The sequence below is a fragment of the Anoplophora glabripennis genome, unplaced genomic scaffold, assembly GCF_000390285.2.
Source record: "Anoplophora glabripennis isolate ALB-LARVAE unplaced genomic scaffold, Agla_2.0 scaffold369, whole genome shotgun sequence".
NCBI lineage: Eukaryota > Metazoa > Arthropoda > Insecta > Coleoptera > Cerambycidae > Anoplophora > Anoplophora glabripennis.
The window spans coordinates 241,910-256,660 of record NW_019416678.1 but is presented as its reverse complement, the minus strand read 5'-3'; the positions used below and the strand labels follow the sequence as shown (position 1 = coordinate 256,660).

The 14,751-nt window shown below is 31.3% G+C and overlaps 1 protein-coding gene across 1 annotated transcript in view; it reads left to right on the top strand.

Annotated features, from left to right (window-relative positions):
• The window catches only part of LOC108908176 (zinc transporter ZIP1), a 59,065-nt gene extending 45,444 nt beyond the window's left edge, over positions 1-13,621 (top strand). Inside the window, exon 4 of the mRNA XM_018712111.1 lies at positions 13,133-13,621. Coding sequence (XP_018567627.1) covers positions 13,133-13,236 — 104 coding nt within the window. The 3' untranslated portion in view covers positions 13,237-13,621. The remainder of the gene's footprint in view (positions 1-13,132) is intronic.
• The last annotated feature ends 1,130 nt before the right edge of the window (positions 13,622-14,751 follow it).

Below are 14,751 nucleotides of genomic sequence, written 5' to 3'. Positions count from 1 at the left end.
AAGGTGTGTAAGCTTAGGAAAAAGTGTCACAATAAATACATTTGCTATTGTTTTTTTTCTACATTAAAAGATTCGGGCGGGCGGGGTGTATGTCAGGCCATACACCAGCAGATTATTTGAGGAGTTTAACCTTCCGTAAAAATTATAGTTCTGAGGATAAAGTTAGATTAACTACGAAGACCTAATTAACATATCGTCCCTCTTATCACGTAGGGGCGTATAATCCAAGAAATACGCCTCTACGTGATAATAGGGACGATATGATGTGAAGTCCCTAGTGAATCAACTAAAGTAAATACAAATAAAAACAGTATTGTCTACATTCCTGGAAAATTTTTATTATGTAGACAGACAAAATTATTTCACCTCCACAGGCAACAAGAATTTTTATTAAATTGCACTAAGAACTGCTGATGCGAACATAATGGCAGTAAATGAGGTTGACAAATAAACATATTTATGCTTTTATAGCGATTTATAAGCGATTATAAAAAATAATTAACAGTAGTCCTAAGTTGTACTTCACATTTTACAATTAGTAATTCCACTATCCGTGTTATTGTGCAATAACATGTATATCCCTGTCTCTGATCTGAAGCTTCGCATCGATCAATGTATTTGTATCTAGCGGCACCCTAATGCATGCCTTGTCGGCCTGGCTTGCCGGTTTTTTTGCGGAGAGACGTTAGCCGCGCATTTCATTGTCGTTTATCATGGTTTTATTGGAACTAATACTTAGCTATTTAAAACAGTATTTTTGATTCTTTGGATAAACTTACTTTACCTGCTAAGTTTACCCATTTACTAGATAGTTCATAAACACTGGTTCAGAATCACCGAATTGGACTGACTGATATTCGTAACAGATTGTTCGCACATAGACGGGATTTGTTTGAAAACAAATCAAATCTTATAAGATAATCCTTTAATGTCAAATAATTAATGCAATAATAATTACAAAAATCCAAAAAAGAAAGGGAACATAATCTAACTAAAAATCAACATTTTGATGTTGCACTCTGGTATATCCAAATAGGCAGGTATTATTATTGAATGAAATACAGATCATTAAATATTTTAATAGGTTGGTTAGACCATGATTGTTTTCGTAGCACATTTGACAATTTTTGGAGCGTTCAGATTAATATTAATTACTAGTTTGCGAATTTTTTCGAAAAATATTTAGGAAAGAATAACACAAAATTCCAAAAATATTAGATCTGCCAGCGAAAGAAAATGATTACGAATGTAGTGTAGACAGAGCGTAACATATCGAATAACTTATACTTACACATGGTGTATTAGATCTAAAAAAATTAATCAACCTTCCTCATACCAAAACAAAGTAATTAACCGAATATATTTTAGTCCAAAGTGTTACATTAATAAATTATAGACGTTTAAAGAAATGTGTTTAATATTGTTATAACTTTATTTTTTTATAAATTTGCAACAAAATATTCCTCACGGTTCAGACCAACTCTATCAAAAGCAACACTTGGGAAATATAGCTCTGTGAATTTATCTTCACGGTAGGTATGTACGCAGTATATTGAGAGGACTACATATATCTCAGTAGACACTGACCTTTAAATAGACATAAGTTGCTCTAAGGCAGCGGTTACATTACAGCAATTATCTTTAACAATGAAATTGTATAACTGCTCTATTCGAACGAATTTGTGCGAATTTGCATCCGATATAACTAACCACTGCCTTATCAAAAAAGGGAGGTTTAGTTAAATTAGAACATCGCCAAATACTCACCTGTTCTTAAATGTATGGAAAATTGAAATCTGTTTACTTCAGGAACTATGCTTCTTAGTTACATGCAAGTGTATGTTTTTTATATTAGTGACATTTCCATTTTTTTTAAATTCTACCAACAAAAGAATTTGCAAATGACTGTTTAAGGTGTGCTTAGCAACCTCTATGTTTTAACTAAAAAAATAAGCTTATATTCATATTCAGCATTCCCTGCTGAGTTTTATCAAAATATGTATCTTAAAAAGTAACGAAGCTGGAAAAAAATAAATAAATAAATCATTTAAAGAGATGTAACTTTAGCATTTTGATACTGCCAATAATCCAATAAAGTTATGATATCGAAACTGTGCTGTAACAATTTACAGGGGCAGGGGCGTGTCTTGAAATTTTCTGAGTTATTTTCAGAATATTAAAATATATACAACGTAAATATATATATGTTTAAAGTCGGTTTTTGAATTGAAATGTTTTTTATTTATCATCAAATCATAAATAAACTAGAAGATAATACAATAATTATAAATACGCTTAGAAATAAACAAAGAAACATGTATTTAAGTAAATACTCCCCTAATCTGATAAATAAAGCTATCAGAGAGAGGCACATTTCAATGGCGTGCCAAGCGGGTCAACCGAGAGATGCGTGAGCCGCTGCATCAGAATGCTTTTCACGTCACGTTAGTATACTGTTGCCTTTGTTATCGTGCGGATGTTGCGTAATTAATTCTTACCCGTTGGTTGGTGTATTGTAGACAATTTAATTTGTTGCCTTTTAATGAATAACGCGCGGCTCAGTTCTGGCAGTACTAAATCATGTTTCTAAGATCCATTTGTTCCGATTCTGGTATGTTTTTATACATACAGGTATTCTCCTGCGTTTTTTAGGAGAACTAAATTTCACATCACCATCACCATTATTTACAATTAGAGCTTGTAACTCGACATTTTCACTTTTTAATTGTATTTCATTTTTATTTGGAAAAATTGTCTTAAATAATTATACACGTTAAACACGATACTCTTGAACTGGGAATTAAATTCCTTTCTTTTATTTTTCATCTCAATTGATTAATTTTAATATGAAATTACACCGAAAATGCACAGGACGATACACGCCACGTCGACAAGTTTTTGAAGCTGGGTTGTCGAATGCGGTTAATTCCAAGAAAGTGACGCAGGGGTCTCGGAATTCCATCTCAACAAATATCGTACGGACTGTTTCGTTTGTCAACTAATTTTTTTTGTACCTAAATATGACTCGTCCTGTATCAATGATGAATGAATATTTAGTAATATCATCCTATCTATCTTATTTTCTGATTTAATTAGATTACACATCATAAAACAAAAAACAAAACACAATGCTCGAAAATAAACCTAACATTACCTAACTTTAACTTATCTCAATCTTATATTATATTCCAAAAACTAATGTAATAATTGTTATAATTAGTTAGCATTATTAGTTAATTAAGTGCATACAAGAATATGTCTACACTCTATGGTAATCATGGATCTTTTTACTATTTACAAAGTATATTATTTTGTTAATAATTCCATATTGTAGATTTGTTCTTAAAGTTTTTCAAATTCCCGAAAGGGAATATAGCTTTGTTAGTATGACTGGTCAGTATAATAAATTACTGCCATAACAATAATGGGATATATTAACCACTTGCTCGTAACATATAGTTTGCATTCATAAACAAATATTATGTACAATTAAGAAATTATGTAAAATTATGTACAAAATTTTGTTAGTCGCGACGCTACTAAAATTTAAATAGGTGAATGAATAAATTACGTTTCCTCGTCTGTGCAAGCAAATATAATATAATTGCAGTAGGCCATCTTCTCCTTCATAGCCATTAAGGGTGATACATTCATAAAGCTTGTTTGCACCATAAATGAGAAGTCGTAATTCCCGTCAAAGCCACTTCTTGCAAAATATAAAATTAGTTGCATAAAGAATGTCACCGTATCCATTTACATAACTGGAAAATAACAGTATATTTTACCTCATTATGAATAATGGACAAATAACGAACATATTACGAATTCTCTGCACGAGTGCAAGATTTTTATGTTGTCAGTACTTTAAGTAGGTGATTGAAGAGACCTTCTTTATTAAGTGGGCTGGAAAAATAATAATTAATTGAATAACTCGTTTTGCAACGTTCTCATTACAAATTATTTTTCGATAAAAGTATTAAATGAATGAAGAAAATTATTTAAGAATAATATTTTTTAACAAATTTCTTACTTTTAAGGTTATTTCCGGAGCCAATAGACCTTTTTGGTAGTGACGTCACATACGCCAAATAATAGGCAACTCCATAGTACACATTGTCATGAAGAATTTCTCAATATTTTTACTAGATCGATTTACGATCTTATGTACCTACTTTGGCCATAATTGCCAAAAAAATGTCTTCTTTGTCATGACCTTAAATATCGCTATATTCGGGCAATATTAGAAATATTTAAGATGTTCCAAATCCCAAGTGACAAACTAAAAGAATTATAGAATTTATATTTTTAAATTTATATAATTTATTGACTGGTTTTGGTTACGAGCACGTCTATCTACAGAGTGTTTTTAAATAAAGTAGCAAAAATGGTACCAGTGAATGTAGAGCCAAAAATAAGAGGATTGAAGTAAAAATACCTTATATGAAAGTTGCACCCCTGAGACGATATACCCTCTTAAAGGAGGGAATTGAAATTCACATTTTAATTTTTTTTTCTTTAACATGAGGAATGCTAGAGACACGAAACTGGATATGAGCATCCTACTGATAAAGAGACAACTTTTGAATATTTGTTCGATCATTGGCGTATTTTATAAAGGAGTGAAACAGTAAACCCCATTGCAATATTTTATTAGAAATTTTTTATATGAAGCAAATTATTTATTTAAAAATATTTATTGTAAAGACTGATTTATTGCGCAACTTTTTACCTCTTGTAATATTTCGATAAAACCGATAGTTTTCTAGTAAACAAAATTAGATGCGTTATCGTTCACTACAGGGGTAATTGCGAAAATTTGTAGAAATAAAGTAAGCGGATGTCATAACAAATAAATTGTTATTTATCATATTAATAAATTGACACTTTCTTTCAACCAATAATTAGTACCAATTGATTAATTTATTATCAGAATAATTATGGCAAATAATATTTATACCAATGTAGGGCTTCCCGATATTCGATAAAAATATCGATATCGATACAATACTCTCTTTGACAATATTTGCAAGAATACGATATTACCTTTTAAAATATTGACGATAATTATTGTATCGTCAATAATGTGTCAATAATATCGAATAATATTGATCTCGACAAAAGCGCAAATCGCACAAAATGTGTACCTATATAAAACAATATCTATAAAAAAGAAAATACATATTTGTAAACAAATTCTCGTCGAGTCTTCACGAAAAAAGCAAAAACGCGATGATGATAATGATATGGATTTTAATATATCTACTATTTGTAAAACCAGAAGTTTCTTTGGCGTGGGAAAAAGAGATAATTCAATATTTGGACTCTCCAAAATCAGGATGTTTTATTGTTAGTATGGTGGAGAAATTTCAATCACGAGTGTCCAATATTATCGCGCATGGTACGAGATATTCTGTGTTTGCCTGCAACTTCGGTGCCTCTACATTCTCAGAAGCAGGTTTAGTTATAACTGAAAATAGGTGTTCTTTAAAGGATGAAAGTTAATTTGTAGTGTAAAATTAATTTTTTTGTTCAATTTAATTTTTTAACACTTAAGTTTTTTGTTTATATCTCCATAAAATGCTTTATAGATATTTTTAATTTTTTTCATATTATATATTAGCTTGTATGTTCATTCAAATTAAGTAAATAAATTAATATAAATGTTATACTTTCGAATTTGGTANTTTTATTTTTAAAAAAATCTTCAATATAATTATTTAACTAACCAAGAAATGTTACAATACATTACATATCATTAATAAAATAATATTTTAAAAAATATCAAATGCAACTGGTATCAGATTAATTATTTACCCTATCGAATATATCAGAGTTTTTGGTGCCACGGTGTAGTATATCTCCATACCGCACTCCCAGTCCGAAACATTCCGTAATTATTTGTGGTGGGGCGCGATAGAATGAGAGCGACCCAACTAGTGGGGACTTTAAGTTGCCCTTCATTGTACATACAAGCACAAGACAGGTGTCCAGGCAACTGCAAGTTTCTCACAGTCTTGTGTGGAATGTAGCTCATGAAAATCTTTTATACCCTTTTCACCATCAACCCGTGCAAGAATTGAATGACCCTGATTTACCTAACCACGTGGATTTTTATTGTCAATGGTGCATTAATATTTCCAGGCGTGACTTAAATTTTCTAATGAATATATTTACTTTTCACCGATGAAGCAAATTTTCCTAGAGTAGGTGCAGTAAACCTTCATAATACTCTATAATTCTTCCACACAGGCTTGGAGCGGCCGAGTATCTTAGATTTTTTGACGAAAATCTTCCAATATTACTTGAGGATGTACCCCTCGCTACACGTCAGGTGATGTGGTAGGTATATGCACGTCTATCTACAAAACTGAAGATAGTTACCCTGAATTAGGTTTTCGTCATTAAAATCTTTTAAATAAGTTCTCATTGCGCAACAGAAAAATGCATAAAATCATCATCATGCATAAAAAACACTAAAATAATGCATATGCAAATGCAAATACTAAAATCATGCATAAAAATTATGAATTTTGATAATATACCTACTTAGTGCTGCTTCTTATAATCAATTTATCTCTAATTTACGTATTGTGCAACAATAACAATACCTGCAATGTGTTCCATTAAGTCTCATATATTATCTTTTTCTCTCTTTTTATTTATTTTACTTTATTGTTTATGTTTATATAATTTTATATACCTACTTTTGTCCTTAAGTTGGGTATCTGTTGGAAAACTTGTAAATCCTGTTGTACAGTGCAGTGCAGAATAAAATAAAATAGAAACTATTAATGATTTCTCATAGAATGAAAACCACATAGTTAACTTAGGCTGTCAGAGAGAGCCGCAATTCAATGGCGTGCCAAGCGGGTCAACCGAGACATGCGTGAGCCGCTGCCTGAGAATGCTTTTCATGTTCATGTCACGTAGTATACTGTTGCTTTTTCATTTCATTTTATTTCGGATAATTATTTTTTACTAATTGTTTAACGAGTCTTGGCGTGATGTAATCCAATAATAGCTGGTGCACATGCCCATAGAGTAGTTGTTTCTCGCAGTACCAGCAGTTAGCAATTTTGTGTGTGTGAGTTTGGATGTCTTTTGCATACCTATCTATCGAAGAATATTATTTGACTTCATTTGCTAGGATATGTTTGAATTAGCTTAACACTTTAATAAAGAGTAAAAATTAATATCTTCAGTACTAAACATGTATTTTGTTTTCCTGTTCACGCTAATGATTATTTTGATTTATTGTTTTATAATATAATGTTAAATATAAATAGGTAGTACGTTAATACATACATAAATGTATATTCTTGACATTAAAAAAGAATTATAAACGAACACATCTTCAAGGAGAACTTGTTCTCATTTCCATTAACTCTATATAAAGGCATAAGATTTTTTTTAGTTTTAATCGTATATGTGTATTTTAACTTCTGCTGCTTGTTCTGCTTGTACCAGTGGTGGAATTTCAAAACTCGGGTCCCCCAGCAAAATTTATTTCGGGCCCCTTTCACAACCTCCTATTGAATCGAGTTGAATTTTTTTATTAAAAAAAAACTTTGCCGCAGAGATTTTGCTTTTTGCTGTAGTAAGGAGCATATACATAGTTCCAAAAAATGCGAAATTTCTGCGCCACTGATTTTCCCAAATTTTCAAGAATTTCGAATTCCTAACATTGTAATTAAAATCGCATTTCTAAATCAATGTCGCAAAAATTTCATTCTATGACTTTGTTTGCATTTTATTTAAAACTTCTTTTTTTAAAAGAATAATGGAACTGTTATTTTAAATTCAATTAAAAGTGCTTGATAATGACATTAATATAAATAAAAAGTAAAAATTCGAGAATGGTGAATTTTTAAAATAGAAGTAGTTATTTTTTCTCAGAAATATTGCGAGGAGTTAAAAGTAGTGTTCAAATATCCTGAATATCCAGTGGCGTGGAATTTATGTGGCGATACTGACTCATCTGCATCACTGGTTGACATATTTATACAGGGCGTTTCAGTTCGAGTGAATCAAACTTTAACTACAAATAGAACTCAATAAATAATTCAAAATTGCCTTATAAAGTGAGGGTCTAAGTCTCACCGTTTTCACTGTACAGGGCCGTATTGGTCGGTTGTTAAAATCATATTATTTATGAAATCTTTGGTGTGCTTATAACAAACTGATTCAAATTTGGTGTAGTGTTAACATATACACATGTGCATAATTTACTGTAAAATTTACACATTTTTGTAGGTCAATGGCGTAGGAATGGGTAGTAAAGCGGGATTTCTTTACCCCAACTTCTACGTCAATGACCTAATAATCATTTGGGATTCAAATTCCGAGGACAATTCTACATAAAAAAGGTATACTTGTCGAAAATGAGTATCGTTTTACCTTAGTTGAATGGAAGACCGTTCTTCTTATAAGAAATTTATTAGTTTCTTAACGATAGGAAATTAATTTTAAATTAATATTATTATGTCACGCATTAACTTAGAATTCAAAACAATATTGAATAATATATCTTTACATCGGCGAAACGACTGGTAAGTTCTAAATATAATCTCTTGTGTATTATTTATTGCATTAATGTGGTAAGTTCATTTTTTTGTTGCGCTACAATGCGGTGGACAGTATATTCAATGGCACCTCTTGTAAAATTTCATTTGTGCCATTCTGAAGCAATTATAGGTATCCTTGCTGATTCAACGGTCCATTTTGTTTCAAACAGGTATAACTTCTTTAAAAAATTACACCTACATATTAATTTTAAATCTGCGCTGTGCATCCATTACACTATCCGTGCCATGAAAAAACAACTAAGCAATAATAGACTTATCTGTCATCAGGAACTGTCATTTTATTTTTAAGATTGAAATAGTTTGTAAAAAATGGATGAATATTTAAATCTTGTCAGAAGAACGGTCTCCCATTCAACTGAGATTTTCGGTAAAACGGTACACTATACCGATTTTTAGTATACCTTTTTTATGTAGAATTGTCCACGGAATCTAAAAATTAATCCCAAATGATTATTAGATCATTGGTGTAGAGGTTGGGGTAAAAAAATACCGCTTTACTACCCATTCCAATTTGTTATAAGCATACCAAAGATTTCGTAAATAATATGATTTTAACAACCGACCAATACGGCCCTGTACAGTGAAAACGGTGAGACAGACCCTTGCTTTATAAGGCAATTTGAAACTGAAACACACTGTATACACTCAACAACAGACAACAACAGAATAGCTATTTTCGAGTATATGCAGGTATATACCTACCTGAATGAAAAATCTGAAAATTATCGATATCTTCGAAAACACTCGAGTTGGTAGCTATCTCCGTATACGTTTAAAAGAAAGTATCGCATCTATTCGAAGAATACACTAGAGCACTAGAGAGTGTAACACAAACATACCTACTGTAATTAAGTGAATGAGTCAATATCGTTCCTGAGAACAAAGTAATAGGTACTAAGGTTTCTTATTTAATTCTAAACAGTGGAAACATACCTACTTTCGAAGCTTCTATTTTTACTTCCACTCTAGAAGATTAAACCAATTTTAGTAATATTTTTTAACAGATTATTTACAACTTTGTAAGTCGGGTCAGGTCACTGCTCTTGATAATGGGGAATACACGGTACACATCCTATTGCAATGAAAGTGAGTACGTAGAAGGACTTTCTCTAGTATAATTGCCCAGTTATTAACATCAATAAGTAATCAAATATTTATTTTCCACGTTTCATCTTATTAAATTATATGATAATTTAAATTTATTATTGCGAAAGGATATCAATAAGGTTTATTTACTATTTATGTGCAGTCTAGTCACATCCAGTACTGAGAATTGTAGCTGCAAATTGGGGAATTCCCATGAGTTGCAGTATTATGCCTCCGAGTTTTTCGCGTGGTAAACCCGGATTTTGTGAGGGAATTACTTTTTCCGTTAACCTTTAGCTAAAAATTTGCGTCTCATTTTGTATATGGGCCCAAAAATGCTTATCGTAACAAAATTATAGTGTACCGCCAAAAATATTTTTTTTGTACATAACTCCAATAGTTCATCTAAGATCTCAGATCTAAGTAAAGTTTGGTTCAAATCTTTAGATTATCGATCGAAATATTTTCATAAGAATACAGTATTTTCTTCATTCACAGTGACGTAGATACAAGGGTTAGGTAGGTAATTGAAGATTTTTTGTCTTAAAATTTCCAGTGTAATTTCGCCTCACACCCAAGAGAAACATTTCTGGATTTGTTTTTGTTGTTACAATACATTTTAAAATATTTGATTAGCTACAAAACATAGGTGTGAAATTTTTTGTACATTTTCAAAGAGTTTCACGAAAATTTTGGCTTACATGTGTTACATAAAAAATTTAACTAATATTTTAAGAAAATCCGTAAGAACGAAACCTGTATTAACTTAGAAATGCGGGAATGAAAAATTTAATCCAACTCTAATATGTGACAAATGAACAACTATATAGAAGAAACTCATTTATATCCTGAGGGAAACTGACCAATAAGAAAGTCTTGCTAAGATCTTTATTATAATAGCAATTTTATACCAAGCTGAATAAAAATTATGTTGCTAACACGATATTACTACCTTTTGTCGATGCTTTACTAGAAAAGGAACAGGTACGTTTTTTCTAGCATTTGTTTCACTAAAGGTACCTAACTAGATATAACTCGCAGTAGATAAGTGACTTTAGTTGAAGACTATCTGTACTGACTAAAAATTTTGTAACAGTAGCTAGATACGTTTTTAGCGCGTAGTAATCATAGTTGACACGTAGGCGCGTGAGGTACATTGCCATTTTGTATCCAACTTTGCGATAGGATAAATAAAATAATACGACTATGCATATGCATTATGCAAAGGATAAAAATGTGAAGAATGTGAAAGCTCTTACAATTCGCTTTACAACAGACTTTAAATTTTATAATTCCGCCCAATACTTATTAAGAATTTTGATTTTAAAGTTGAAACTTATGTACAAAAAATTAGTAACGGTAAATATGTCAGTCATTCGAGTTAAGTACGCCAATGGTGTAAATTTAGTAATTCTTGCGTTACATTGGTTTTTGGCGATTTGTTATCACTTTCGTAAAAAAAACACAATTGTAAAAAACAGAAATGAATGCTATACACACACAATGAACGTAAAATTAGTGGATTCCAAATTATTTTCTAGTATTATTTGGAAGCGTTGGTTGGTAGTTTATTTAATTGTGTTTTTGAAAATTAAACACTATGGTTTATTCCATTGCGGAAAGGGTAGATATCATTTCGCTTTACTTTATGAACAATAAATGTGCGAATAGAACAGCTCAGCTATTTAATGAACAACATCAAGATCGACATGTCAGGAGGAAGTATGTTCTAGAGTTAGTAAAAAAATTTCAAGAGACAGGGAACGTAGCCAATAAAAAACGAGAAATTGAAAAACCTATAGTTAATGAAGCTAGTGAAGTTGCAGTTTTGGGACAAGTTCATCTTGATCCTACATTAAGTACGAGGCAGCTGGCATCTGTGTCTGGGATCAATCGAACTAGCATACAAACCATTTTGAAGAAGAATAAATTCCATCCATACAAAATACATTTAGTCCAGGAACTTCATGAGGATGATTATGACCGCCGTTTGCAATTTTGCGAAATAATGAGTGAGCGAGCAGGGAACGATCCACAGTTCCTTTTTAACATCTGTTTTTCTGATGAATGCAGTTTTTTCTTGAACGGGACGGTAAATCGTCACAATTGCCGCTATTGGTCCGATTCAAACCCAAGAGTTTTTCACGAGGTGCATACACAGCAACCGGAAAAATTAAATGTATGGGCTGGAATTTTCGGTGACCGGCTGGTGGGTCCTTTTTTTCTACCTGGTAATTTGACTGGCCAAATGTATTTGCAATTACTGGAAGACGCTATTGACCCTGCCTTGACTGATATTATTGAAAATGTTCCAGAGTATGATGAAGATCATTTGATTTTTCAACAGGACGGTGCTCCTCCGCATTATGCGTTAATTGTCCGTCAGTATTTGGACCAACGTTTTCTACGGAATTGGATTGGGAGAAGAGGCAGCATTGAGTGGCCTCCACGATCACCGGATTTATCGCCCCTTGATTTCTTTTTGTGGGGATACCTAAAAAGTAAAATCTATAAAACACAGCCAGCGTCGCTGGAAGATTTGCGTCAAAGAATCGTCGACGAATGCCGTCGAATCACTCCGGAAATGCTTCGGAATGTGCGCGAACGTTTCGAACAAAATCTTTATTCTTGTATGGAAGCGGGCGGTCATCAGTTTGAACATTTAATCAACTAAGTAGTAAGCAACTAAACATAATTTAAATTTTAAAATGTAATTTTTTTTCAAAGTATTGAGCGGAATTATAAAATTTAAAATCTGTTGTAAAGAGAATTATTGTAAGAGCTTTCAAAAGAAATATTACTCAACCCCCAATGTCATTTAAATATTTTGGAATGATGCTTCCTGAAAATGGCTCTGTTTCGTTTTCATTTGGCCACCCTGTATATACCATTCCATTTGATTTTTCTAAGAAAAAATTGCGAAATTTGTAAGCATGTCATATAACGCTCCCTAGCGGCGACGGTAATCTTTAAATAAAAATAGCTTAAAATGCAGCCGATAGATTAAAGAAAGCTCTTTGCAAGGTGTACAAATTTGTTATATTCCATTGGGGCTACTTGGAGTAATCGGCATTTAAAAAAAAATTGTTTTGAAGTCTCCCCACCACTTTATTGTTGGAGAACAAAAAGTGTTAAACAAAAAAGAGTCAACATTATTTAAGGATTACATTGCATATACATTTTCAATACCCCTTAATTCAGCAAAATATGCAATTTTCTATTTAGTCGTGGCTGTTACGCCACATAGCGGCCATTTTAGAAATTAGCAAACATTTTCCAGCGATTTTTCAGGGCCACTTTCCTCAATGTAATTTTTTTCCTAAAGCTGTGCGACGATTCATTTCTGAGATATGGCCGGCGGCCGTTCTTAGTTGGCCACCCGGTACATTTCTAAAATATCTAATGATGTTTTTCAACACTATTTTAACTTGTTGGATTCAATTATTGTTTTCTTTTTACAGCTGGCCACGAGCACAGTCACAATGAAGACCACCATCATCAGTTCCATCAGAACCACATGGAGCATACTGAAGTAACTACAAATCATTACCATCTATTTAGTTGATTTATTTCGTAAAGTGTTGATGCTGATCATAAACAATTACAGTGAAGATCTAAATTATTTTCAAGTACTATTACCTTTATACGATTTGGATTTATTCTATACATTGACGAGTAAATCACAAAATATTTTAAAATTATCTGTTTTAATCCTTTGTTTGGCAGATTAAGTATTAATAGATTTTTTTTTAATTATTTATTAGTTGTAACCACTTTTTATTTACTTATTATTACATGAACATTTTTATACATTTTTAAGTTTGAGTTTATACTTTATTATAGTCAATAGTTTTGTAAAAACCGATTATTACAAAAACTGTCATATTATGTAGATTATGAGATTTAAGTTCACAGTATTTTGTAATACTGAAATGTGCATAACTGTAAATAAAAACTATATTTTATTATATCTATTTGTTGTTTATTTTGCCAATAAATTAGTGTATAAAATTAAAATGTGAAAAGCAAAATATGTGTAGAATTTTTTATAGCCAAAATATTAAGACATTTCTCTAATAAATGCTACTTTAAAAATGTTTAACACATACAAAACTTCCGGCAGGATTAAATATTAATGTGGAATATGTAATTTGTTGTTAATGATGATTCACAGACTGGTGAATTTATTCTACTAAATTACTCGTAGTGATATTACAAATGAAGTAAAATCATTGCTATGTAAAAGAGATGAGATGCAATTTATTTTATTAAAGTGATTTTATTCTAACACTCATAGTATTTGGAACTACCAAGAACAGTACATTATATGAAAAAACAAAACAGACGTGACATATTATGTTTTGAATGGAAATGGTCTACTAAAATCAATAAAAAAAAGTTATGGAAGTATTCATTCAGTTTTCTGATCCTTCCACAGATGGTCCAGAAAATCATATAATTGTGATTCAATCCACTTTCCTGTAAGGAAGCTCAATAATTTAAATTATTTCTGTATCTCTGTCCTTCTAGGATGGGTAAGCCTTATTTCAATGTGATTCACACACACTGATTGATAGTCAAACAGTTCATTTAGTGACTGAACTAATTGTTCTATTGATAAGAAGAGTGGCGAAAGAGCCTCATCATAAAAGAACTACGATGCTCAAATAATTGAAATTGATAATATTACATACTATTCATACATATAAATATAATGCAGTAATAATTTTAGACAGCATGGAAAGAAGCTAGTGTGAATATATCTACTTTGAATTTAAGCGAAATAAGTAGATATTCCTTATAGCATCACCAAAAATTAATGATTAAAATATTGCTGTTATAAAATTAAAATTTCGAAAAAGTTCAGCAACATTTAGAACTATTCTTTCAAATCTAACATTATATTGCTTCATTTGTTCTCGATTTGCAAGTCTGAGTTCCCTTACTAGAAGCACAAGTGTTGATTCTTCTATATTAGAATGACTGACAAGTAAAATCGCTCTTTGACTTTGTTCAAAGTCTCAGTGATGAAATCAATCAAGATATAACCGCAAACGATGTCACTATGAAACGCTTAAAA